General features: G+C 39.6%; 1 protein-coding gene and 1 pseudogene across 6 annotated transcripts in view; one reads left to right on the forward strand and one right to left on the reverse strand.

Annotated features, from left to right (window-relative positions):
* Positions 1 to 25,315, forward strand: part of Grm8 (glutamate metabotropic receptor 8) — an 808,292-nt gene that overhangs the window by 138,208 nt on the left and 644,769 nt on the right. For all 6 annotated transcript variants that reach the window (XM_028856453.2, XM_028856451.2, XM_028856454.2 and 3 more), the window contains exon 3: positions 22,023 to 22,239. In XM_028856453.2, coding sequence (XP_028712286.1) covers positions 22,023 to 22,239 — 217 coding nt within the window. The remainder of the gene's footprint in view (positions 1 to 22,022; positions 22,240 to 25,315) is intronic.
* On the reverse strand, positions 3,775 to 4,965 carry LOC114682536 (annotated as a pseudogene).

Below are 25,315 nucleotides of genomic sequence, written 5' to 3' on the forward strand. Positions count from 1 at the left end.
ATTTCATTGAGTACTATGTATAGTCATTTTTTTTTAAATTTTTACCTCACTGAATGGTTTCTAGTGAGTGTTAAAATAAAATAATGAGTAATTCAAATTTCTTCTTAGTTTTCAAATTTATTTTAGCTATTGTTAATTCCTGGCTTTTGCATCTAAACAAAGGTTCAGGATGCTAACTTCTACAGAAAAGCTTGCTGGAATTTTGGTGGGATTACATTGAACCACTAGATGAATTTGGGGATAATTGATATCACAACAAATTGAGTTTTCTGATTAATGAACATATATCTCTTCATTAACTTATGTGTTATTTCAATTTTCTGTGCCATGTTTTGTAGTTTTTTAATGTGCATTTGTTTTAGTTTCTGTTCTATTTCTATGAAGCAACACCATGACCAAGGCAGGTCATAAAGGAAAGCATTTAACTGAGGGCTTCTTTAAAGTTTCAGAGGATTAGTCCATGATTAGACCATGACCATTATGGCAGAGAGCATGGTGGCAGGCAGTCAGGCATGGTGCTTTGTTGATGTAACCAACCGTCTTATTAAAATAAGAAACACAGAACCAATGTAAAAGAGAAAGCCAAGATGTCAGAGCTCAGAGCTAAAATCTTACCTCCTGCAGTGCTCCTAGCTTCCCCAAAAGAGAGCTACTTCCTGTATGTCTGTCTTTAAATAGTCTTTCTGTTCTGCCTTCTCATTGGTTATAAACCCAAATACATGACTGCCTCATCACTGCCTGTATGTACAGCCCCCGGGGTCTTAAAGACGTATGTCTCCAGTGCTGGCTGTATCCCTGAACACACAGAGATCTACCTAGCTCTTCTATCAAGTGCTGGGATTAAAGGCATGCGCCGCCACCGCCGCCGCCGCCGCCGCCGCCGCCGCCGCCACCACCACCACCACCACCACCACCACGCTCTTGCTATGGCTCGAATAGCTCTGACCCCTGGGCAACTTTATTTATTAACATACAATGAAAATCACATTTCAGTACAAATAAAATACCACCATATTTCCCCTTTTCTACTTTAATAAAAAAAAAAAAGGCAAAAGGTTATAACTAACAAAAGAAAAACTATATACAAAAGTACAATAACTATATATAATATATGCAAGTAACAAATACCTAAATGCTGTCTAGTCCATTTGTATTTGACAAATCAGAGAAAATAATTCCCTTATCTATCCTATTTTGGTAAGTCCAAAATGTATCTAATTCACTTTCTATCCTAATTAATCTTCAACTATAACTAACTAACCTTCAACTCCCTCAGAGACCCAAGAATGAAATAATATAAGCTAACAAAAATAAAAACAGGAAGTGCATGCAGTGCTTGAGCAGGAATAGAGAGCTTTATGTCCTGATCACAGGCAAAAGGCAAAGAGGAGAGGAACGGTGGGCCTGGTGTGGGTTTTTAAATCTCAATCCCACCCCCAGTGACACCCTTCCTCCAATAAGGCCATGCCTAATCTTTCTAATGCTTCTCAAACAATTCCACTCTCTGATGACTAAGATTCAAATATATGATATGAGCCCATGGTGGCCCTTCTTACACAAACCACCATAACATATTTTATTTTGGTAAATCTACCTATAAATAGTTATATATGATATTAGCATTGGTGTTTTTTGAAGATACCATTCAAATGATGTAGTCTATCCATAGTATATAGGAATTGAATTTGCCTTTTATAATAAACTTATCCTGAAATATAAGTTTACCTATTCATTTTATTGTACATTCTTTAGGATTTTTATGTAGATAATTATGCCATTCATAGCCTTTTTTTCAATCCACATACCATTTAGTTATCAGTTTTTTTATCTATCCATCTGTCCTCCATACATCCATTTACATGCCTACCTCTCTACCTGTCTGTATATTCATTGTTTGCTAACTCTAACTGCACTGGTTAGGTGCTCTAGCACACTGATGAACAGAAGCTATGGGATAGATATCCTAGTCTTATATGGACTCTTAGCAGAAAAGCATTGGGCAGTTTAGTGCCAGGCATGGTCTTGGATGTGTTTTTATGTATGTGTTGTTTAATATGTTGGAGATTTCTGTATGGTTCTACTATGGCAGTAATATATTTACTTAATCACTAAATACTACAACATTTCAAATAACTCTTTTTAGGAAAACTAAAATGATGATACAGTTTTGTATGCATTTTGTTATATGGTGAATAGATAGCATTCTTATAATTAATCTTGGTCATTGTTTATTATCCTTTTGTGTTTTTCTGAATATTATTGTTAATATTAAGGGTGAGGGATACTGGTCTGTTCTTTATTCCTCCATGGCCAGAAGCACAATTCTATGCATTTAGTTTGACTCATTTTAAATTTTAAAATAAAATTGTAAAATACAACTGAAGGTTGAGTATCCAGTTAGTGTTTTGATTTTAATTTTAAGAAGTAGTCTGGGTTGAGGAGATAAATTTTGGAATTAAATTCCTAAGTATTATAGTCAAAATCATAATCATGATTGGGTATTATTGTATGAGAATGAATGAATGTGATGGAAACTGGGCCTGGGTTAAGGCCTCAAGGAACTTCATTTTTAAATACTAGGCAGAGAAAGATGAACCAAGAGAAGTGACAAAGGAAAGAACATTGAGAGATGAAGGAAATTCCCAGAGAATGTGTTGTAGAAGTCAGGGAAGCAAATGTCAAGATGTTAATGTTGCTGGTCAGGTGAAATGAAAATTGAAAATTGGTCATTGCATTTTGGGACATGAAAAGGTTTGGTTGGTGACCTGGCCCAGAGCAGTCTAAGTAGATATTGAAACAGGTACCAGCTTTAATGTGGTGGAATAAATGAGTCACAAGACAGTGAAAAAAGAACATTTTGATAATTTTTGAAAATTTGACTGCCAAGGCGAGACGAAGCTAGTTTGAGAGCTGGAATTGGGCACAGGTTTGAATAATTGTTTCTTCTTCTTTAAAACAAATTTCTTTTTAAATTAGGAGATGCATGGATTTATAGATATTCTAGTGGAAGATCCGTTTGAGAGAAAGAGATTAATGAGTTGAGAAGAGAGGCGATACCCAGTACTGCCTAGCTCAGAAGTTCTGCTGTGAGTGCAGTTCAGAATCTAAGTTGAGGCTTGATATCAGACACCAAAAATGACATTTCTTCTTACAACTGAAGGAAGGAAAAGAGAAAATGTGCCCAGGAAGTTATCTTTGCAGGTTTGATGGCAGGAAGTTGAGAGTAGCATTTAACTGATTGTTGTTTCTTCTGGGATAATATTTGAAAAACATTTGACCTACATTAAAAAAGATTAGAAGTTCTTAGACTACCTGTTAGTATTTAACCTGAAATAATCCATAAGATTAGTCAGCTGGGATTGCTTAGGCTCAGCCACATTGGACTGTAACCTGGCCAGTTTTGTTGTGAAGGGACTGGAAACTGTGGTATGGATGTTGGTGATCACTTTGACCCACGGCTACTTTCATCTAGAAAAACTGTAGACAAATAATTCCCACAATGGTGGCCCTGAAGCAAGGGTGGGAGGCCCAGGGTGGTGGTGGGGAGCAACGGCGCCTTCTTCTGCCAATGGGAATGGGAAACCCTGCCCTTCCTCCCATTTCTGATCCAGTCCTAACTCACTACATTGGTTTCTCTAGGTACAGCTGTTTTTCTAATCCTGTGCATTTAACTTTTCACACTTCTTGGTCCCTCACCTGGAGTCTTTACATCACTTTCCTTTGTCATACTGGGAAATCATACCCAAGGCCATACCCATGCTAAGCAAATGCTCTGCCACTGACCTACATCCTTGGTCCTCACGTTGCTTATTGAAAATGGTTTTATCAAATATTTCAGTTTTCCCATCTCCTTAAGTGAATTTTTCCCCTGAATTTTTATTTTTTAAGGTATGGTCATTTATTTGTTACCCTTAAAGACTTATTTTTGACTGAACTCAGACTTAGAAGTAGAAGCTCTCAGAGAGGACAGTTTACATCTCTTGGCGATCTGTTCCTGGCACTTTTCTTTGGCTTCCTTCATTCTCTCAGCCAAAAGTTTAGAATATTCTGCAGCTTCCTCCTTGTTTGTCTTTGTTTGCTGTTTCTTCAGAGCAATACACTGGCATCTGTGTTGCAGGGCACGTGGAGTAACAAGACATTGAATCATGGGTGCTTTGGCCCTGGGCTTCTTACAATAAGAGCTTTCTGACAACAAAGATGGTGGACATCATCTTCTTTAGAGAGATTAAAAAACTTTAGGATTCTGCTAGCTCTTTTAGGTACCAACCAGTGAGGCACAATAGTATTTGTCAGTCCAGGAACATCCTTCTCTCTCTTTCTCTTCTCTTCTCTTCTCTTCTCTTCTCTTCTCTTCTCTTCTCTTCTCTTCTCTTCTCTTCTCTTCTCTTCTCTTCTCTTCTCTTCTCTCTTCTCTCTTCTCTCTTCTCTCTCTCTCTCTCTCTCTCTCTCTCTCTCTCTCTCTCTCTCTCTCTCTCTCTCTAACAAGAGCTAAGTTGAGAACACTGATATTGGCATCCATGATGCATCCTTGAATAGACTTGTGCTTCCTCTCTCCCATTCTCTTTGGTCTATAACAAGAATGCTCCTTACTCAACAGCAGGCTCACTCTGCCATGGGCCAAAATGCCTAGCTTCATGGGAAAACCTGGTTTGTCATTCCCATCACTGGTTCGGACCACACAGACCTTTCATTTTTCACTCAGAGCATCAGCAGCTACTTCTGTGGCCATGTATTTCTTATAGAATGTACGAAGCTTACATTCAACCTGTACTTCAATGTGTTTCTGACAGCTGGCGGCAGGGAAGGAGATATTCAGATTCATCTTGACACAGCCAACCACCTAGGAGGTGCCACAAAATAAAGTCCCCTGAATTTTTAAAGCCACTTCAAATTCCACTAATGGTCTTACTCTCTGATTACAAAAAGGGAAAAAACAAACAAACCAAAAACAAACAAACAAAAATGTAGTGGGTAGCCATTCCAGCTTTGATCTGGAAGTTCCAACCCTCATTGAGGCTTCGTTAACTGTCATGCCCACAAGGCAGGGCCAAGAGAGGACCCTGAAGACTGGAAATCTGGATGCGCCAGTTCTCTTGGTTCCTAGACCCTGGTTGCTGGGGGTAGACCGAGCAGAGTTCTCCAGAGAACACCTCTGGACTGCACCATGCCTTTCCTAGACCCTGCAACCTACCTATCCCTTCATTTGTAAGTTACACCACTAAATAAACCTCCCTTTTAACTACGTGGAGTGGCCTTAATAATTTCACCAATACAAAAACCCTCTACATGTTTAGAATTCTCAACCTTAATTTAAAGCAGACTATTATTCCCTTTGTGTGTTTCTGTGGTGGGGGTACACCTGCTCATCACTGTGTGTGTTTAAGTCAGAGGACAGCTCCAGGCATTGGCTTTTTCTACCATGTTTGAGGCAGAATAATTTCTTTTATTCACTCCTGTACACTAGGATGGCTGTTTTGTGAGCATCCAGCAAGGCTCCTGTCTCTGTTTCCGTCTCCATAGAGTGTTCTAGAATTATCAACACTTGTGTTACTGTGTCAGCATTTGAATGGGTTCTGGGGATCAAAGCTCAGGGTACTGGGTTGGCACAGCAAGAGCTTTAACCATCCAGCCATCACTCCAGCCCCAGGTTATACTCTTAAATACCATCTTGAGCTGCTTTTATTTTTCTCCAGTTTTATTCCTTGGAATTAAAAAAAAGGGGGGCTTCTAAAACACTCTTATGTGGTCAGGGGCAGAGGATACTACTGATTCTAATTATTCCATAACTTAAAATTTGAGACTGAAATAGTTTAAGGATAGAAATGCCCAAAATGTATTTTTGCCGTGATTTTGTTTTCTTTAAAAATAGAGTACCCAATGATATTTACATATAGTCTCTGGCAAAGTGTTATGAAGACATTTACATATTTAGATTATTTAGAGAATTAGAGAGAATTGGAAAGACAATAAATGTCTTCATATATCTAAGTTATAGCCTATGAAAAAGGAGTTAGTTACTCATAAAACAGAAAAGTATATTTTTCATTTAAGCACCAAAAATATGGGATGCTTTTGAGAAGCAGTTTTGCTAGGTAAATACTGGATGTTAAAAGTAGGAGCCCTGTATTGTTTTACTCCCATTAGCAGGCAGTTAATCAACAATATATATCCACTGTAGACTACATACAAAGCACTTTTTAGAATCTTCTAATGAATCATAGTATACCCAAGAATATTAGCTCTGCCACTCTGAGGGGAACACAAGGGATTGATTTGTCCTTTGAAACTCAAGTGCTAGGAGCCTTTTTCCATATCAAATAATTGACATTGAGCCACACCAAGGAGGGTGTTAAGAAATATATAATCCTACATTGAGGGCTCAAGGTCTAGTAGTTAACATTGGAGGAGTATTTACTACAGAGATGCAGCTTTGGTGTTCTATTGAAATGAGGGGGGCTCCCATCCCTTCCATGGGGAACACAGGGAATGGGCTCCTTTGATGAGATTTCCAGGTTTTAGGCATGCTGATGGAGCCAACTGAAGTTCTCCATCATTTCCTGGTATGTGGTGGACCACTGTCCCATTTCTAATTCCTCCTCCTTCTCTACTCTGCAGTTCTGATTTATAGCCTCTGTAAGTCAGTCAAAGTTTCTGGATCAACCAGTGAATCCTCCAGGTATGTTGGTTTGACTCCTTGTAGGGAGGGCACAGAAAGAGGAAAATCTTTTGTGGCTCACCTAAAGCAGCAAGAACCAGGCAGAAATGAGTATCTCACTCTTACTGATGACAAGGTGTATTGCAACACGTTGCTGGCCCTCCATCATCTGGGCTTTGTCAAATTTTTATTTTTCAAAAACTCATCTGTTATTTTCAAATGAATATGAAATATATTTAAAACCCTCTTACTGACTCAACACTTTGTATGATATTCTCTAGTCTATAGATTTGCCATGAGACTAAAAATAAACTCTGTGGTAGCATCTGATTTAAAAGTTGAACATAATGATCTTAAAATATAACTTTAGAAGCAGGATATTTCTAAAAGAAATTTCTAGTTATTGGGGCACGCTCACCTTAGGGGAAGTGATAAAGTAAAATAGAGGGGATTTTTTTTATATCCTTATGATGACTCCAGCCAGCCTGACCAAAATAATGCTTGCAAGGAATGCATTTAAACCCCTTTGAGAATGATATGGATAATTATTTTTTTTTAAAAAAACATAGGGGTCTGAGTGCACATTCAGGTTGTTGCCATTATTATTATTATTACTATTATTATTATTATTATTCAGCACTGCCTTTCCAACACGCTGGTGCATTAGAGGAACCACCCAGAGACCACGTTAAAGTGCAAATTTTAATTTACTAGGTCTGGGGTGGGGCCTGAGGTTTTCCAGTTGTAACGGGCTGCCAGATGATGCTGGTATTGAGGGTTTGCTGAAAACACTGAGGTGGTTATGAAGTCAATGCTACACTTACTGCATTCTTCAAACTAGAAACCTGACCTTCTGTTATGTAAATATATCTGTTTTACCAAAAAACACGAATTTAATGTTTAAAAGGTTATTATTTCCAGTGACTAGCTCAAAGTCATGCTTTGCATGGCGTAAGGAGAAAGCATTCAACACAGCTGCATAATTGGAAGTTGTCACATATTTTAAAGTAAAATATTGTGGCACTCACATGAATTTGGACTCAGTGTAGTTGGAAATCAACAACTTGCCCCCCCTCAGTTCTTCAGTTAACTTCTGTTTCACAGGGGGTGAGGGGTGGGGGGTTAGGGGGTGGGGGGGGGGGGGAGCAGCAGCGTGACAAGTTTTTGTTGCACACTCAAGATGCACTATCACGTGAGTAGGATGTGAGACTAGAATTCAGTTAGAGATTTAAGCCGGTTATAGTAGCGTTTGTATGAAGTAGGAAGAGAAACACAGTACAATGCTGGTGTGGCAGGAGAATAACCAACCAATGTGTTTTAAGATGAAATTTGGACAGTGATTTCTCACACAGGCAAGTAGGAGAGTGGCAGTGTAGCAAATGTTTAACAGACACTTGTTGAACTGAAAACCAAAATCAAACCAATAGAAAACAGACTGATGTGTGCTCATGAGCCCGCAGTAGCTCAGGGCCTGATGCTGAGTCACTGTATCTCCTGTTTCTCATAAGCAGTCCGTAGTCTTCTATGTTCGTTTCTGTCCAAAGCTGCCCATGTTTCTTGGAATGCCCTTCCATCTCCTACCTTTTCCTGTTGTTTGTTTGTTTTTGTTTTTGCCTCTGTTCCCTGTCTCCTCTTGTATTTGGCTGTGCTTTCTTCCCTTCATATATCACATGAAATGTTGTCAGCAAGAGGGTTTAAAATATTTTTCTTATTTGAAAGTAACAACTGAGTTTTTTGAGAAGTATAAATTTGACATGTTGATCTGGACAATTTTACTGGTACCCTCCTGGGCCCTGAGGAGTGGCAGTTATTTCAATGGATGGATATTAGCAGATGGTTTTCATTCTGGCACTGTGTTGACTGCTTTTCTCATCACTATGGCAAAATGCCTGACAAATCATTTAAGGGAGGAAAAGTTTAGTTTGGTTTGCAATGTCAGAAGAAACAGTCTGTGGCAAAGGCATGCAGTGGCAGGGGCATATGGTGGCAGAGACATACAGTGGCAGGGACATGCCATGGCACAGGCATGCAGTGGAAGAGGCATGCAGTGTTAAATGTGTACAGTGGCAGGTTTTCTCATCATTACCGCAGACCAAGAAGCAGAGAGTTCTAGAGTCACCCCTGCTAACGTGTCTTCCAGCTAGACTCCCACATCCTAAAGGTGCCACAATCTCCCCAAATAGTCCCACCATCTGGGCAGCAAATGCTCAAAAAAAAAAAAAAAAAAAAATGAAGCCATGTCGTCCATTCCAGAGTCAAACCCACAATGGTTTGTGATGTTTAAGCTGTGGACAAATCATGGCTTATGCTGTTAAAGCAGTTGTTTGAGTGGGAACAGTGAAGTCTGGTTGCTTCCTCAGGATCTTGAACACTCAGGGAATACAGAGCTAACTAGCAATGAACAGAAGCCTCTAATCTGAGAGCGAGAAGTTATTGGAGGGTAGACTGTTTACAGGGATGATTCTTGAGTCATTTTGTCTAGGTTTAAATACTACTTTGTTATTTGCAAATTAGTCTTGGAAAAATTATTTCTTCAGATCTCAGGGTGTTTTTTTCCATGCACAAATTGGAAATCAAACACTTAGTATAATTCTTGCCCCAAACATTGTTAAATGAATGTTGGCAAGAGCAGCATATACCCATGTGCTCACACACACATGCACCATACACATATGCACTCTCACACATACATGCTCCATACACATTTCAGTGGTTAGGTGTAATATGATACATGAAGGAGGTTTATAAAGAGCAGTAAGCCAGGCTTCTCAAAAGAGAGATTTAGATGAGCATAGAAGACAAATAAGTTCACTTTGGGGACATTTAATGCACTGCTCTTTAGATACTATTGATATTTGTCAGAAGAACATATCTTTCAGAGCACTCTGCAGCATGTAGTAGAATAATGGAATGTAGGTCATTTGAGTTCTTTTATCTTCTTTGCCTCTCACTCAATGATTGCCATTTATGAAATCCACTATTCATTCTTTGGAGATGGAGCTGAGATTTTTTTTCTATGTAAACGGAGCTCTAATTAAGACCTTTAACCTCATGAGGTCCTTCTAACAGTTGAGTTCACCAACTTGGATACCATTAAAGAAATGAAAATTCCCACTGGATTTAGGTGTTTAGAATCAGTACCTAAATGACAGCTAGGAGACAGATAATGATTCCAAGACCAGGATATCGGTGAATGTGGATAATCACTGAAAATCACAGAGACTGTCAATCAGGAAACTGATTTACATAGACAAATGTCCTTATCACCATTTCCCTCTTATTTGCAGGATTCAAATCATGGATTATTGAATGGCAAAATGCCAGTCTAAATGGAATATTTGCCAGCTTAAGGTTTATTGACTTCAATTTGTTGGTTATAATTACTAACTTTTATGTGTAAGTGTTCTAGTGCTGACATGCTTGGGGGAGAAATTGAACCACAGTGGTGATTGCACAGCAAGGAAATCAGCAGAAGAGGAAAATTAAATGCTAGGTGATCGTTTGAAGTCAGCAATGATGGGAGTGAGTGGGTGGGTGAGTTAAATTTTTAAGTGATTTAGCAAATGATGCTAAGAAAGTGCCATGACATCATTTTGGATTTTCTATTATAACAAATTGTAATTGATCATCTTTTGGTACTCATGTAAGAAAAACCACTTTACAGAAAATTTTTACTGCCCTAAGCAACTCATACCAAAAAAAATCCCTTACCTTTTGTTGAAAAGAATACCCTGAAATAGATTTCATTTTTAAATCCCAAGTTGCTTGAAAACTTTGTCAAGAGGTATCAAAGAAGTGCCTTTTACTCCAGAATGCACTGGAATCAGCAGTAATAGTTAGAAATAATGAAATCAGGAATGACATTTTCTGTGTCTCCCTGGGATGGTAGGTCATGGTGTAAAGTTTTCAGAGGAGGACAGATCCATTTATTTCTCTTTCCATCTTGTGAGCAAATGTATATTATCTTGTTAAAAAAAGATGACAGATTATCTTTCTGGGTTAGTTTTAATCTGCTTCTCATGTATATTAAGATCTTACTCCGAGTCTCCCCTGCCTGAGGAGAATGAAGACAGTTATTCCTTCAATTTCTCTTTATTTTTACAAGGAAGCAAATATTAGAGTTTCTAAGTAACTCAAGTTCACATTTCTTTCAGGAGGGTGGTGGACTAGGGTCTTGTCTTAGAGTTGTTCCCTTTTATAGGATTAGTTTCTGCTGTATTTTGTCATTGACTCATACTCTATTGTTCTGCTCATCCACTCATTCATTCCTTACCCATACCCTAGAATTTAGAGATATGTGTTTATTCCTTATAACTTTTTATACTTACTCTCTTCATAGTTATAAGAATCCAAATTAGGTACATTTCTTGAAAATACATTAATAGGGTGGTTATAGTTCACACTCCTGTATACTATATTTCAAAGTCTTAGAAGAGAAAACTTTGTAATGTTTTCCATGAAAGAAATAATGATGTTCAAGGTGATGGATATGTCAATTACCAGGATTCTATCATTATATAATGTACATACATATTTAATGTGTATAAAATCACACTCTATCCATAAGTACATACAAATTATTTTAGGTAGATCAAAAATAAAACAGAACTTAAAGAAAACAAAACTTGTAAGAAGCAGAGAGTTTGATTATTTTAGTTTAATATGATTCAGCCTCAGGCAAGTTTTCTAAACTTAAGTAACTGTCACTTGACTGGGCATCTTCTCTACTTCTACAATTTAGGTGTATACACGTCTGAAAGATAGATGAATATGAAGTCACCCTGGTGGGGTTTAGTCTATGCCCCCTTTCCCCTTTTTTCATGTATTAGCTTAATGTCACTTCATCAAGGAAGCATACTTTGTTCCCCCCAGATCAGGGAAGAGACACTGAGATACTTAGTAGCACTCATTATGACTGAGTACTTATTTGGATCATAATGCCTATCACTTCCATATGCTCCTTCATATGGGAGGACTATTTGTTTCTTACCGTCTCAAGTTGTCTCAGTGCCTGGCACCTAGTGTGAGCAGATTTGTTGGATAAATTATTAAAAGACCAAAAGTAGTCATTCAGAAATTTACTTTAACCACTCATCAAAAGAAATGCTTGGCTGGCTGCTATGGGCAAGGAAGCTTCTTTTGCAATGGTATTGATGAGTGCAGACTCATTATTGAGAATGAGAGACACTAAAGGCTTCTGTGACAGACCCTCCACCAACCTCCTACCCCCAGAATCCAGACAGGAAGCTATTTGAAGACAGTCCTTAAAAACTGTGATAAAGACGTTGAAGTGTAGCTTTCCACAGTTGATGGTTCTGTTGGGGTTGGGAAAGGACTCAGTTATCTTTAAGGGACTGGCCACTGGGAGTTGACCATGCTTCAGTGAGTAGATGGGCAACACAAATTGGACTTGGTTTTTTTTTGGAGGGGGGTGAGGGCACACTTGTGGGAGGGCGGACTTGGGAGGAATGAGAAATGAGTGTGATCGAGATGCATTGTATGGAATCTGAAAATAATTAATAAAAATATTATGTTTGCTAGAGGGAGAAGGGTTTTACTGAATTAACATTTTAAACTTGTGTGTAGTATTGAATTTGCACTGGTAATAATGTCCTAGAAGTCACAGGATAGTGAGTTGTGGAGGAATCAGAAAAGAAGAAAATTCATGACCAGGAGAAGATTTAAATGAGACAAAATATAAAGTTATTTGTAACAGTGAAGTCCCTATATTAAGTAAGGTTTAATCCTACTTGTTAAAACATTGAGATGAATATGTATATAGAATGGCTAGGCTTAAAAATCTTCACACTGCTAGAGACTTGATAGATTATAGTTGCTCCTTCCCTTAGGAGCTGTTATGCTTTCTCATTGTAAAATGTAATTAGTAGATGTACAAAAAACAGCATTATTAATCATACAGGACATAATTGTGGCTGTTTATATGTAAATTCTTTCATGTTTGTGGATTTCTTGCTTTTCCATTTTAAATAGGCAGGTTAGAAGTCAAATGCTCTCTAGCTTCCTATGGGTTCTGTGTGGGACCCCATAGGAGGTTTATGTGGGAGGAGTCCTGATGTAATTTCTTTATGAATTTGTCGATTGCTGGCTCTGTGACTCCCAAGAAGTCATTGTTTTTTCTCAAAATAGCTTCTGTTCTTATGGTCTTCTGATGTCTGTGGCTGGTCCTTCTCTTGGCCTATAGAGCTCATGCATGGCAGTCACCACGCCCTAGGTCCTAAGGTATTATGACTTCCCACTCTTCCCTTTCTATACCGCTGCCGCCTTGAAAATTCCTATATTTAGAAGAGTTGTTTGAATTCCAGTGTGCTTTTTGCTCTTTCCTTCCTCAAATCACACAATAGCCTTAAAAAATAGAAGAGTAAATGTGGTCTTCTTACGTTTCAACAGACCAGCCAAATGGATTATTAGAAGCCAACAAATGACCACAAGTGTAATCATACTTAGAGTTTCAGAGGCACATGGAGACAAAACCACTCTCTTTGGGTTTTGAAGAAGGTGTACTGCCTATGACATGATGTGTTTTCTCATTTACTGTTGAAGTTTCAAGTTCATCCTCAGTCACAAGCCATCTTTGAATGATTTATTGAGCAGTGGACTGGCCTTGCCTTTCCCATCACTGGTTGGTTTTGTTAGCAGTGCTCTGTATTGTGAATAGGATGCTCTAGTGGAGGGTTTAGGCTGCATTTTAGCCCATAATGAATAAAACTTATAACCTTAAACTTCCTAATGCAGGATTGTATTTGCTGTGCTAATAAATATAGGCACTTTTAGTGTGGGTACAGATATAGAGCTTCACTTAGAGTGAGCTGATGTAAGGGAGAGAATAAAAATGCAGTACAATACAGGATAAAACCTCTCTTGCTGTCCCTGGGCCCAACAATTTCTCATTTCAATAGGCTTCCTGGCTTTATTTTGCTAGTCTCTATCATGTATCAAAACCCAATGATGAGTCCTCCTTGAGATTCAAGTATGGGAACTCAACTGAGCAGAAAGACAGGGATGAATATTTCACATTTGACATTGACTTGGAGCTGGATGCTTAAGAACTGGACAAACTTGTATTGAGTAGGTCTTGATTTGGGAAGGGAATCATAATTTTGAATGCAAATTTGGGGTACTCATCACCCTTCCTTATTTTATTAGCATTTGGCTTCACTTTTTTTTCCTGTCCTCACCCTCTCTTTATGTGATTTTCATGAAGCTGAGAGGAGCATGAAAGCTTAAGGCAATGTTGGGAGAGGGGAACCAGTGCTGGGCATTGACTCTTCACTCTTATTTAATTTCTGATTATACACTCATGCCTTGCCAGAAGCACAAGTAGATTTAATACTACAGAGCAATGAAGTCTGAACAGACAAAGTTAATGGCTACAACAGTCATTATGCTTTTTCTGGTCCCCAGTTTTGCAGCTGCAACAAATCCATCCTAAGGATGGGTGGAAGGAAGCAAGTGTTGTGATGGCCACTGTTGCTAAGGCCACCATCACTGAGGAAGTGCTCAGGCAAGCGCTACCTCCTAGGGGAAGAGTGGAGTTTCAAGCTGTTGTCTCACTGGGAAAAACCAATGATGTTATTGAACAACACAAAGAACCCGTCACTAACCTGCCCCACCAAATATAACAATTAATGAATAAACAAAGTTGTTTTCAGGCAGGTTTTATCAGCCCCCCCCCCCCCCCCCCCCCCCCCCCCCCCGCCGTGTGCCAATCAACAGTGAAGATTCATGTGAGCCAAGTTTTCTGTCTGTCCATGTTTGTTGTCTGTCCATGTTTGTATTCAGATATGTGTGAGCTTCTTTTTTGAAGACGAACTTACCACAAAACCCAGAAAAACCAGGACTTCACCTGAGCTGTGTTTTTGGTGCCTCATGCTAGCTGGTCAGGGTTGGGTCTTGGCTTCCATGAGATTGTGGGCAAATCAGAAAGTATGAAAATCATGCAGGACTCCTGTCATTTGAACAGAGAAGGGAAACGTCAAGATTTCAATAATATTTTGATGTATAACCACTGAGAAATCTTTACTAACTGAAACTATGCCCATTTGGAACCAGCAAGACTACAAGTCTCATTTACTACCAATCTCATCCTTTGGTGATGTAAATAGACTCAGTAAAGGCAATGGGAAGTGACACAGTTTGTAGGAGGTCTAAGCAGCTTTACATCTGTCTTGAATAATCAGTCTGCAGGAAACAGTAAATTAGAAGGGGTCTTTGATTATAAGTGTAATTTTTATTCAGTGTCGGATTGAAGTCCATGGGCTTCCAAAGTGTTCCCCAAGATGTTTCTGAAGTTATTGCTGCCATTTCTAGCACCCCAAAGAGTTGACTGACAAGGATATACTTCCCTGCTGTGAGCATGCTCAGGACACAACTGAAATGCACTTAGTTGATTTGAATCGGAATTCTATCACTTCTGCCTGGTAAAACAGATGATCTCATGCTGATTAGTAGATGTACCATCTGAGTAGAACTTTGATTAATAAATAATTTGAAAATTGGCAACTTTCTGCTGAAATAGTATTGTAGAAAAATCATTCAATGTTGGTATACACGGAGGAAAGGATGAGTGACCCTTGAGGTTTTCTTTTTCCATTAATATTTACTGACCTTTTACTATGTGTTAGGAACTCATATAACATCTATAAACACCACAGCAAATGCCTTTTTAGAGTCTATCTGTTAGTAGAGGAAATAGAATATATACACACAAGTTGTGTACACAGAAGGAAATGTATAGGGTGATGAGATAGTAACTGGAGGTGGGAAGACACAGAAAATGGGGGGGGGGACCCAAGAGGGGTTCTGTTTCAGGAAGAAACAACTGAGCAGAGGCTAAAGGTTAAGGAAATCCAGAGAGGAAAAGGAAGACATGTGGACTGCTATGATGAATGAGAATAAGGGAATTTCCTGGGCCATGAGTTGAAGAAGGGCTTTATGGTTGGATCAGGTGATCAAAGGGGAAAGAGGAGCAGATGCCAGCTCAAAGGACCCTGTGGCAAGAAGTTTATGCTTTATTCTAAGATCAAAGGGAAAGGAAAATGATTGAGAGTGTGAACAAGATTTTTATATTACTTTTCGATTTTAAAAGAGCGCTTTGGTTGTTGATGTAGTATGGATTTGAAGAAGGAAAGAATGGAAACAGCAAACAGCCAGAGTTATAGGAATCTAGGCATCACAGTGATTTGGTCTAGAGAATGCCTTTTATTCCATCTTTGCTTGGGTACTATCTGTGATAACCCATGGAGCTATAACCTTTTTATGTTTGAATTCCAGGAATAAAAGATGGGGAAGGCATGCCTGGTCCCTCCAGGGACATTTTCAGAAATTCTGTTCACCACTGCAAAGAAAGTTGGAATGTGTAGTTCAGTTTTGAGTGGTCAAGTGCCTAGAGAGTCCATTTAGCAAAAGTAGAAAAGAGCCAGTAGTCTATTTTACACACACACACACACACACACACACACACACACACACACACACACACCCCTATTGTAGCCTTTAGAGGCTACAAGTCAAATGTGGAATCCTTTTTAGGGTATATAAGTCTTAAGATCTGCAGACTAGTTAGTTAAATGTAGATCAAGTAATTAGCTTTATTAACAGCCAGGCAAGCACCAAATAGCTCCCAAGACACATGGCTGTCTCTTAAGAACTAGATTGCAGAGAAGCCAGCTTGGGCCTGAGGACAAAATAGTACCTCCTACTCCAATATCACATCTCAGCCTTGGGACCTACTTTTGCCCTCTGATCAGATTTGAAGTCCTGTAAATGTAACCAGCAGTGTGGGCTTCTGTCCCCCTTTCACACATATGGTTACCAGAGGTACATAGCAGGGAGGAGGATGGGCTTCTGCACAAGGAAGAGAGGTCCTGCCCACATGTAGAAAGGAATCCTGGGATGAGGAAGTCTGTGAATAAAGAGCTTGTTATGCACTCTTGTCCAGCAAATGTAGACCTCTGTCCTCAGGCTTAGTTTCCTGTCTACTGGGGTGAGGACGAAGAAACAGACAACTAGATGGGAAACTTTTGTTCTGTAACTTCCCAAAAGTATGGGATGGGGGTGGGAATGGCACTTAACAGAAAAGTGGAAGCTGAAGCCTTTTTTTAAAGGGAGGGTCTTATGATGAGTCTTGTGTTGTATAATTAATTGCCTTAAATATGCTTTATTTGGGTAATGGAAAAGGTCTTATTTTAAGCATACATTATAGTCTTATGAAACCTCAGCACAAAGAAAATGAGAAATGAAGGAAAGCAAGATGACAGGTGTTTTCAAATATGCAATTTGATGCCTTTAGGAGTTGAAAGAGAGAAAAAAGGGAAAAGTCAGTTGAAGACAGCAGCAGAGAGTGTTGAAAGGAAAAGTGGACGGAGGACCAAGAGGTTAGGGTAGGACAGAGGGTCGGGGTACAAATACATGCCATAGGGCTGCATCAGTCAAAATAGCCAGGCTTCTGGAGTCCTGGAGAAATGATGGGAGAGGTTAATACAAAGGCTATTTATAAGGTTTATAAGATGTGGGCAGGTATAGAGGAACTACCATTGGACGACGGGGTTCTCAGGGATGGGCAATAGCAAGTAGACCTGCAGGGGTCAGAGTTGAGGATGTCCATTAGAGCCTGAAAGAGCTACAGCTGAGGCTCAGGAAGAGACCACCTCCACCTACTGGAGGAGTAGATCTTGTTACCTCTGTCTGGTCTTACTCCCCTTTCTTACTCCTGTGTCTCCTTTGGACCAAATTCAGCTGGAAGCTAGAAACAGGAAACCCAGGTGATAGAGTAATGAAGAGCATCCTCTTAGACACAGGAGACACAGAAGGGTGGGGACCGTTGATGGGCAGATGGAGAAGATCCTTGCCATACTGTAGCAGAATGTGGCAGGAGGCAATGCCAAATTTCCTGTCATGGGTGGATTAGTCAGTTACCTCTAAATATTTATTGAATACTTGATTCATCATGTATTGTAGATACCAAATAACTAAAGAGCTAACTTCTGGGAGCATCATAAGCCAGTCACCAGTCAGGATTCTAATTTCAGATGAGAGGCGCTGAGGGAGTGAGGACCACTGCGTGACAGAGACAGAGGAGGATTCCTGTGGAGGGGATGACATTGGTGGTCTGTACATCAGCAGGCAGAGGAGCACACTCTCCCTGCACTGTGGTGCACCTGTGGGCAAGGGTACAGGTGTCAACCACCTGGGTTTTCTGTTTCTAACTCCAATTGACTTTGGCCCAAAGGAGGCACAGCAGCAGGTCAGGGGAACAAGACCAGATTGAAGTCTGGATCTGTCCTCCATCTCCTTTTGCTATGGATGGAATATAACAGGTGGGAGAGAGGATGAGCAGAGCTGACTGGTATCCTGAAGCAGATGGGAGTGTAGATTTTATCCTTAAAATTGTCAAGTGGGGCTTGACACCGTAAAGGACATTAGTTCTTTAGAAGGATAAGTGAGTGATGAGCAATGCTTTCCTTAATGCCTCCTTTTGTTGATACATTTTTTTTTTTTGGTTTTCCTCCTTTCCCGCTCCACTTCTCTCCCCCACCCAGCACCTTTATATTGTTGTTTCTGATAGATAAATCCCTGAGGGTTAAGGGGCTAGTTAAGATGGATCTGACACAGCAAAAAAGAAAAAGAAACAGCCTAGATCTTTAATAAAATTTCACTTCAGTTGCTAGTAGGGGTGTAATTTGAGGGTAGTGGTAATATTGGGGATGCTGGCATAGAAATTAAAATGCTTAATGAGCCAATGCTTAGTGGTTTATGGCAAATGAAGTAAAAATAGGATGTGACTTCATGACAGTTTGAAAAGTTGGCTTGAAATACTATCACTATACCATGATGTTATTGTAGACTGCAACATGGAAGAATTGAACAAATGAAATTGCAAACACGTACTTGCACATTACTTCTTCACACATCGATCTCCAAAGAGTAAACTCTTCAAGCATTGGGGAGAAAGCCCATTACTGGATTAATCAAACAACCATTTCCTAGCTGCACTTTTATTTTATAAACCCTTTACACCTGTTTAATTAATCCTAAAACATGATGCTGACTGCTAATTAAACAGCCCTGGAAGTGACTGACTGAAGGTAGTCATTTGAGATAATTAGCTTTGGTTTCAAACACTCAATTTTCACACTTTGTGCTCATTTTTAGAAAGGGGTGGCTCATTATTACAAGCAGGGTGGGGGTTGTGGAAGACATTTTACTGCTGGACTCTGAGAAGCTGAGGCAGTGGGAAGGCTATGTTTTCAAATAGGGCAAGAAGAGGGTACAGTGCTGTAGAAGTCCTTACAGAATTCTCGTCCACATACTCACCCACATATACTCACCCACCTACCCATACCTACACCCACACCAGCACAATATACCCTGGGTCAGACTGCTGTTTTCTTGTGTAACCTTTTATCGACTCTTTGTGGATTTCACATTATGTATCCTGATCTCATTCATCTCCTCATCACTTCTAGTCCACTCTATGCTCTTGAACCCCCCTCAAGATAAAACAAAATGAAATTTAAAAGAAAAGAAAAAAAAAAGAAATGGAAGAAAAGAAAAATCTTGTCATGGAAGCTGTAGTGTATTGCAATGAGTTGCACAGAAAACCCTTTAGTCCATACATCTTGCAAGTGTTCACTGAAACAAATCATTGGTCTGGTTCAAGGCCACTGGTTTCTGCTACACTACTGATACTGGGTCCTCACTGGGACTCCTCTTGGACATCCTTCTGTTGCCCTGTGTCATGGAGATCCTGCTACTTTGGATCTGCAGGACCCACCCCTTCATGTGCTCCAGCAGATTATAGATGGAGTGGATATTGGGATGGTTCAACTCATAGCCCTGGCTCTGGGTCTGGGTGGTTGCTGGGTTGGTCAGCCCATCAGCTTCCCCTCCTCCTTACCACCAGGATGAGCTCTCCAGCAGCGCCCCTCAGCTAGCTTGCTTCGTAAGAAGCAAGAAGTGGGGCTGGTTCTCCTGCTCTCAGGCCCTCAGAGTCCACTCACCCACACCTACACCACCAGGGCCAGCTCTACTGTGTTGCCCAGGCAAGGTTCAGGGGCCACTCTTCTGAGTGTTGCAGTTGGTGAGAGGCAGGGCCAGCTTCCTCATTCCTGTAATCTCAGGGTCAGCTTTCCCACCTGCCGCAGGTGGCAAGGGGTAGGAGATGGGCATTCTCTCCCTTGCTCATACCACCATCTGGAAGATGAGGAGCAGGTCCAGATCTCCTGCTCATATTCTCTGGGTGGCTCACCCATGTGTCATCAACAAGGTCAGCTCTACTGTGCTGCTCAGGTGAGGTGCAGGGCCTGTGCTCATGTTTTCTCCTCCCTGCCCAGGATGCAGAACCCTGGGCAGGAGGAGGTATGGGTCTTCTTCCACCCTTCAGTCTTAATCTGCTGAATATTTTTTTAAAATTAGAATATAGAAATACATATGGGGTTGATTTTTGGGAATTTTTTTTTATCTAGTACAGGACACGGGAAGAGCTCACTGAGCGGCCAGCATCTCTTCTTCAGGTTTTCTAGAAGCAAGAAAAGAAGTTGAAGAAGGCCAAGGCTGCCATGCTTTGAGATTTGGAGAAGTGTCTTGCTGAGTAGTCACATACTACAAAGGCACAGAGCCTAATTGAGACATCTGCCTGTCAAGACAGGGCTGGTATGTCTAGACGAGAGAGCAAAGGGCAGCAGGAGGAGGCTCAGACAGTTGTGATGGCCACACAGTGTCAAGTAAGTTAACATGATCCCCACCAGGAGAAGAGAACTAGGGAGAATTTAGTAAAGGGGCTGAACCGAGCAGTCACTGCCACTGCTGGAATAGGTGGGAAGCTGGAGCCAGGTTGTGCAGGGCGCAACTGGTCTTTCAGAACTTGGACAGCTCTCGGTACTTGCTTGGCTTCTGAGTCTGTGAGCAAAGCCTTTCTGTCTTTAGTGTTGCTTCACTGGGCACCGATATGGAGTGCCATTCTGTAGATGTAGAGGGGTTATCCAGATGTTGAGTGACCTTAAAAATGTCAGAAATGGTTAGGGAATCAACTGGTTAGAGACTGGTGAATGACCATTAGGCCCTGGGATGTGCAACCTCTTGTGGCAAGTCAGAATAACTCTTCTGACATCCCCTTCGAGCCCAAGACTTCACTAAATTCTCATTTCAGTTGCCATCAGGGATTTCATTTGAGGGTATGGAAGTACTGAAGGTGCTGGCATAGACATTTTGTTAACTGCAGGATCTTATGGTGAATGGAGTTGTTCTATGTATGAGTTAAGCTGTATTTTCAAGAAACCACCTGAATTAGGGTCTCTTGGAGTCATTTTGACCTCTCAGTTTATGCCCACACCCTAGGATGATGACTTAAGAGTGATGAGATGTCCAGGTACATAGTGTACTCTCAGATCACTGAGGAATGACACAGGATTCTCAATTTTAAAAACTCTGTGGCAATTTATCCTGTTGGTGCCAGAAAACATTCTGTTTTCCTAAGGAATTTATGATCCAGATGCTTTTTCTAGGTGATAATTTTTAATGAATTGGAAATATATTTTTATTAGAAGACACACAGTTCACTAGTTGCAAATATTATTGTGCTATTCAATGACTATACCAATAATCAGTGAGGGGAATAGAAAAAAATATGTATTTAAAATAATTTACAGCTAAAGCTAGGTATGGTGGCACAAGCCTTTAATCGCAGCACTTGGGAGGCAGAGGCAGGCAGATCTCTATGGGTCAAGGTTAGCCTGAGCTACATAAGTGAGTCTAGGATAGCCAGGGTTACATAGTTGAGAGCCTGTATCAAAAATAAATTTTGATAATTTAATTTATCAAAATTATAATTTCAAAATTTAAGTGGTATCAAGTGTCAAAAACATAGACAAAAAAAAACAACAAAAAGCAAAAGTACAGCAGTACCCCCCCCAAAAAAACCCTCACTGTAAATTCCCACATACCCTTTATGTGTTAAAACCAAAGAGAATTTCTGAGGTGACCTTCTCTGATGCATGTTTTTACTATAGCTTCATTTCTCTTTCATTTTCACACTAGAACAATCATGTGCAGAATAAAAAAGCAGCAACAAAAAGCATGAAATGTTTTCCTTTGGCCTTCTACACAAAGGAACTTGAAGCAAAGCTAAATTGTTTCTCAGTGTCGATGTGTCTGTGCTTCAAAAGGAAGTGAAGCCGTGGACTAGTAGGGAATTATTTCTAATTAAATTGGCAGTCCTAAAACCATATTTTGACCTTCAGGTGGACACATCTATGTTTCTACTACAGCTTTGACCATTTAGTCTCTTATGATACTCTATCAATGTACCAGACATACCATGGATTGAAATGACCTCTCATTTGTTTTGCAGATACCTCAAATTAGCTATGCATCCACAGCCCCAGAGCTGAGTGACAACACCAGGTATGACTTCTTTTCTCGGGTGGTCCCGCCTGACTCCTACCAAGCCCAAGCCATGGTGGACATTGTGACGGCCCTGGGATGGAATTATGTGTCAACATTGGCTTCCGAGGGAAACTATGGAGAGAGTGGTGTTGAGGCCTTCACCCAGATCTCAAGGGAGATTGGTGAGCATGTATTTACCAGTTGATTGTATTTGGAGGAGGTGACAGGTTGTACTTGGACACATCCAAGTGCTGTCTAATGTCTGTGAGATATTAGGGCTCTCACAAATGTGCGACCCAGGCTGTCCTCTGTATGGGAAGCAAGATTGTAGATGGGTTTATTGTTCTTATTTCTAGCAAGCTTCTAATTTGAGCAGTAGAGATCCCAACTTCAGTGAACATATTTTGAGTTGTCTGTTTTGATGAGAGAGTTTGCAGGCACCACAGAGCCACAGTGAATTTGAATAAATGACATACTGTTTGATTGTTCTAGATATAAGTTTACATTAGCAAGATATCAAATTAAAAAAAAGTCAGTGGAATTTAACATGGATCACTGGAGGGATCAGTGCTTAGAATCATCTTAAAGCAATATTAGATCAGTCCCCAGGGGTAGTCCTAAGTCACACTCTCATTGCCATATTTGACTTTTTCCATTTTTCATTTGTATATAAAAGTCTGGAGCTTACAGTGCAATGAAGGGAACATCATGAAAACTTAGTGAGGGGAAAGTGCTACCAAGCTCGGTCCTAGAATGTCTTCAAAGAGCTTTTCAAACCCCTGTAGCTGTCTCACCAATGTGTATGTTACCTGTGAGGCTGTAAATCCATCCTATGTCTCAGGAAAACCCAGAACAGAGTGACAGCAGGAGGCAGCACACAGAATAAGTCTTACCGATAGTTAGTCATTGGTAGAACTTAGTAGGTGGAAGGAGACATTTCACTGGCTCTTTTTTTCATTTTATTAAAGGGAACTTTTTTCTTTGCGTATTGGTAATCATGATGTTGTGGAAGTACTAAAGTGCCTCGACTATCTTGGAGCCATTTTCAACTTCAAGAAGGAAATTACGTTGATCAGTGAATGGTTAGAAGTTTCAGTTCAGAAGAAGATCATGGAAATGATTGAGATTTTACTATAATTACCTGGAATGTTTTTCACCGGAGAGTCATAGATGCCTGAAACCTTTCTTCTGGATGTAACAGGACAGGGAAATTTATTTTGCTCAGGACTTTTTATATTTAACATGTGCTCTATGGCTGCATTGTGGCAGAAACTGTAGAGACGAGCCTAGAGAACAGATGGGGTTAATGGATTTAATTGGACAAATGTTCACGCCAAATGCATCTGTGATGCTGTAATCTTGGCTTTTTGGAATTTTAAGTTATATCATTATAGCTGTATAGGTAATTCAAAAGCTTCCAACTTTAAATTATATTATTTTCTTGGAAAAAAGTCCCGTGTTTATCCTTAAAGGAAATGCCCATTCAGATGTAAACAATAGCTTCTGGAAGCAGGGTTAATACATTATTCAAGCAGCTGATGTCAGTTCTTACCAGAGTGATAATTCAACATGTGGAGGAAAATAATAGAGTATGTATTGAAATAAGTTTTCTGCAGTGACTCTGGGCATCCTTCAATGCTGGGGCACATTTTGTGTGCATGGAACAGATTACTATGAAAAATTCAATAAGGACATAATTTGCCTATTTTAGAATCTGATGTAATGTATTGTTCAATAAAAGTTAAGTGAGAGTACAATTTTATTTTATTTTATTTTATTTTTAGGATATATTGCTATAATACTGTCACATAAGAAGACTCAGGTGGTGCCATTCATTATTGCTGTTTCTTCTTAGTCATTAGTATGGGAGAAAATAATTTTAGCACCTCATGTATGCTCCTGATTAGAGCAACACATTTTTTTTCCTGTGTTGATCCTTTCAGTATTCTGTGACTTGATTGGTTGTCCATTCTATTTCAGTTCTCACTTATCTGGGGAATGGAGGAGGGATGGATTGTCACTTAATATTCAGAATGCTGAAAAGGCCAAATTAGTATCACGCCAGAGTATGCCATGGAATATATTAAATATCAGAATCATCCCTCATTTTAATGACAAAGATTTTATCTAGAACAAAAATAGCTGAAAATTCAACCTTTCACATGACAATGATATTAATGGGAATGGCGAATAGTAGCAACTTAACCCGTTCTGGAATTATCTGATGATTCTAATGAAAATTCATTAGTTTGTAACATTTGCCACTCTTACTGAATCACTGATAGAATTTCTGTCACCATGTTACTAGTATCAATTTAGAAATTTCATTGTCTTGACTGAGAGAGATAGAGATAGAGATAGAGATAGAGATAGAGAGAGAGAGAGAGAGAGAGAGAGAGAGAGAGAGAGAGAGAGAGAGAGAGAGATACATTCAGTTTTTGGAATATCTGCCTATTAATAAAATTTTGTATTTACTCAACTCAATGTTTGTATTCACTCAATTTTTTAAAAAAAATTCCCACGTTCTTTGCTGAGCTTCTCTCTTCAGCAACACTGATTGCTAAGAAATTTCAGTGTAAGTTGAGGCATCCTATATTTTAGCTCTGATTAATTCAGATAGATCATAATGGGATTCTAGCAAAATGAAAATCCATTTAGTGATACATTGCACGTCTGGTTTAATTAGAGTGTTTTGCATTTTAACAGGATCTGAGTTTCCGGAAGTAGTCTTGGTGAATCTGGGAGAATTAAGATTATGTGTAAATGGTAGTCATGAACAGGTGCTGATGATGGCTAATCTCTGGGCAATATCCCTGTGAAGGAGATAGAAGAGGTATTTGATAAAGTAAATATTTGATAGTTTATCTGTCTTAGTGTCAGCCTGATCATATCTTGGCTATCTTTTTTTACAGGAGAAACTCAAAAAATAACAAATAAAACTCTAAAGCAATATAAATTCACAAAACACAGTTTGACTAGAGTATGGTATATGATGAGGTATGAGAAACAGAACTGTAAACCAGACAGTGATACATATCTTAGTACTGTAAGTCTTAAGATATTTTTTATCCTTGGTGTTCTAAATAATGTCCAAAATTTTTGAGGGCTGAGGAAGTCTATCGGGATGAGTAAATAAATGAGGGATGTGAGACTAAATAAGGGCTCTCTGCAGTATCAGTCTTGGTTGAAAAGGAAGCTGAGATAGTAGAAGTAAAAAAGACACGAGAGACGTGTCTGAGAAAAAAAGTTATAGTTGAC

The sequence above is a fragment of the Peromyscus leucopus genome, chromosome 3 (genome assembly GCF_004664715.2).
Source record: "Peromyscus leucopus breed LL Stock chromosome 3, UCI_PerLeu_2.1, whole genome shotgun sequence".
Taxonomy (NCBI): Eukaryota; Metazoa; Chordata; class Mammalia; order Rodentia; family Cricetidae; genus Peromyscus; species Peromyscus leucopus.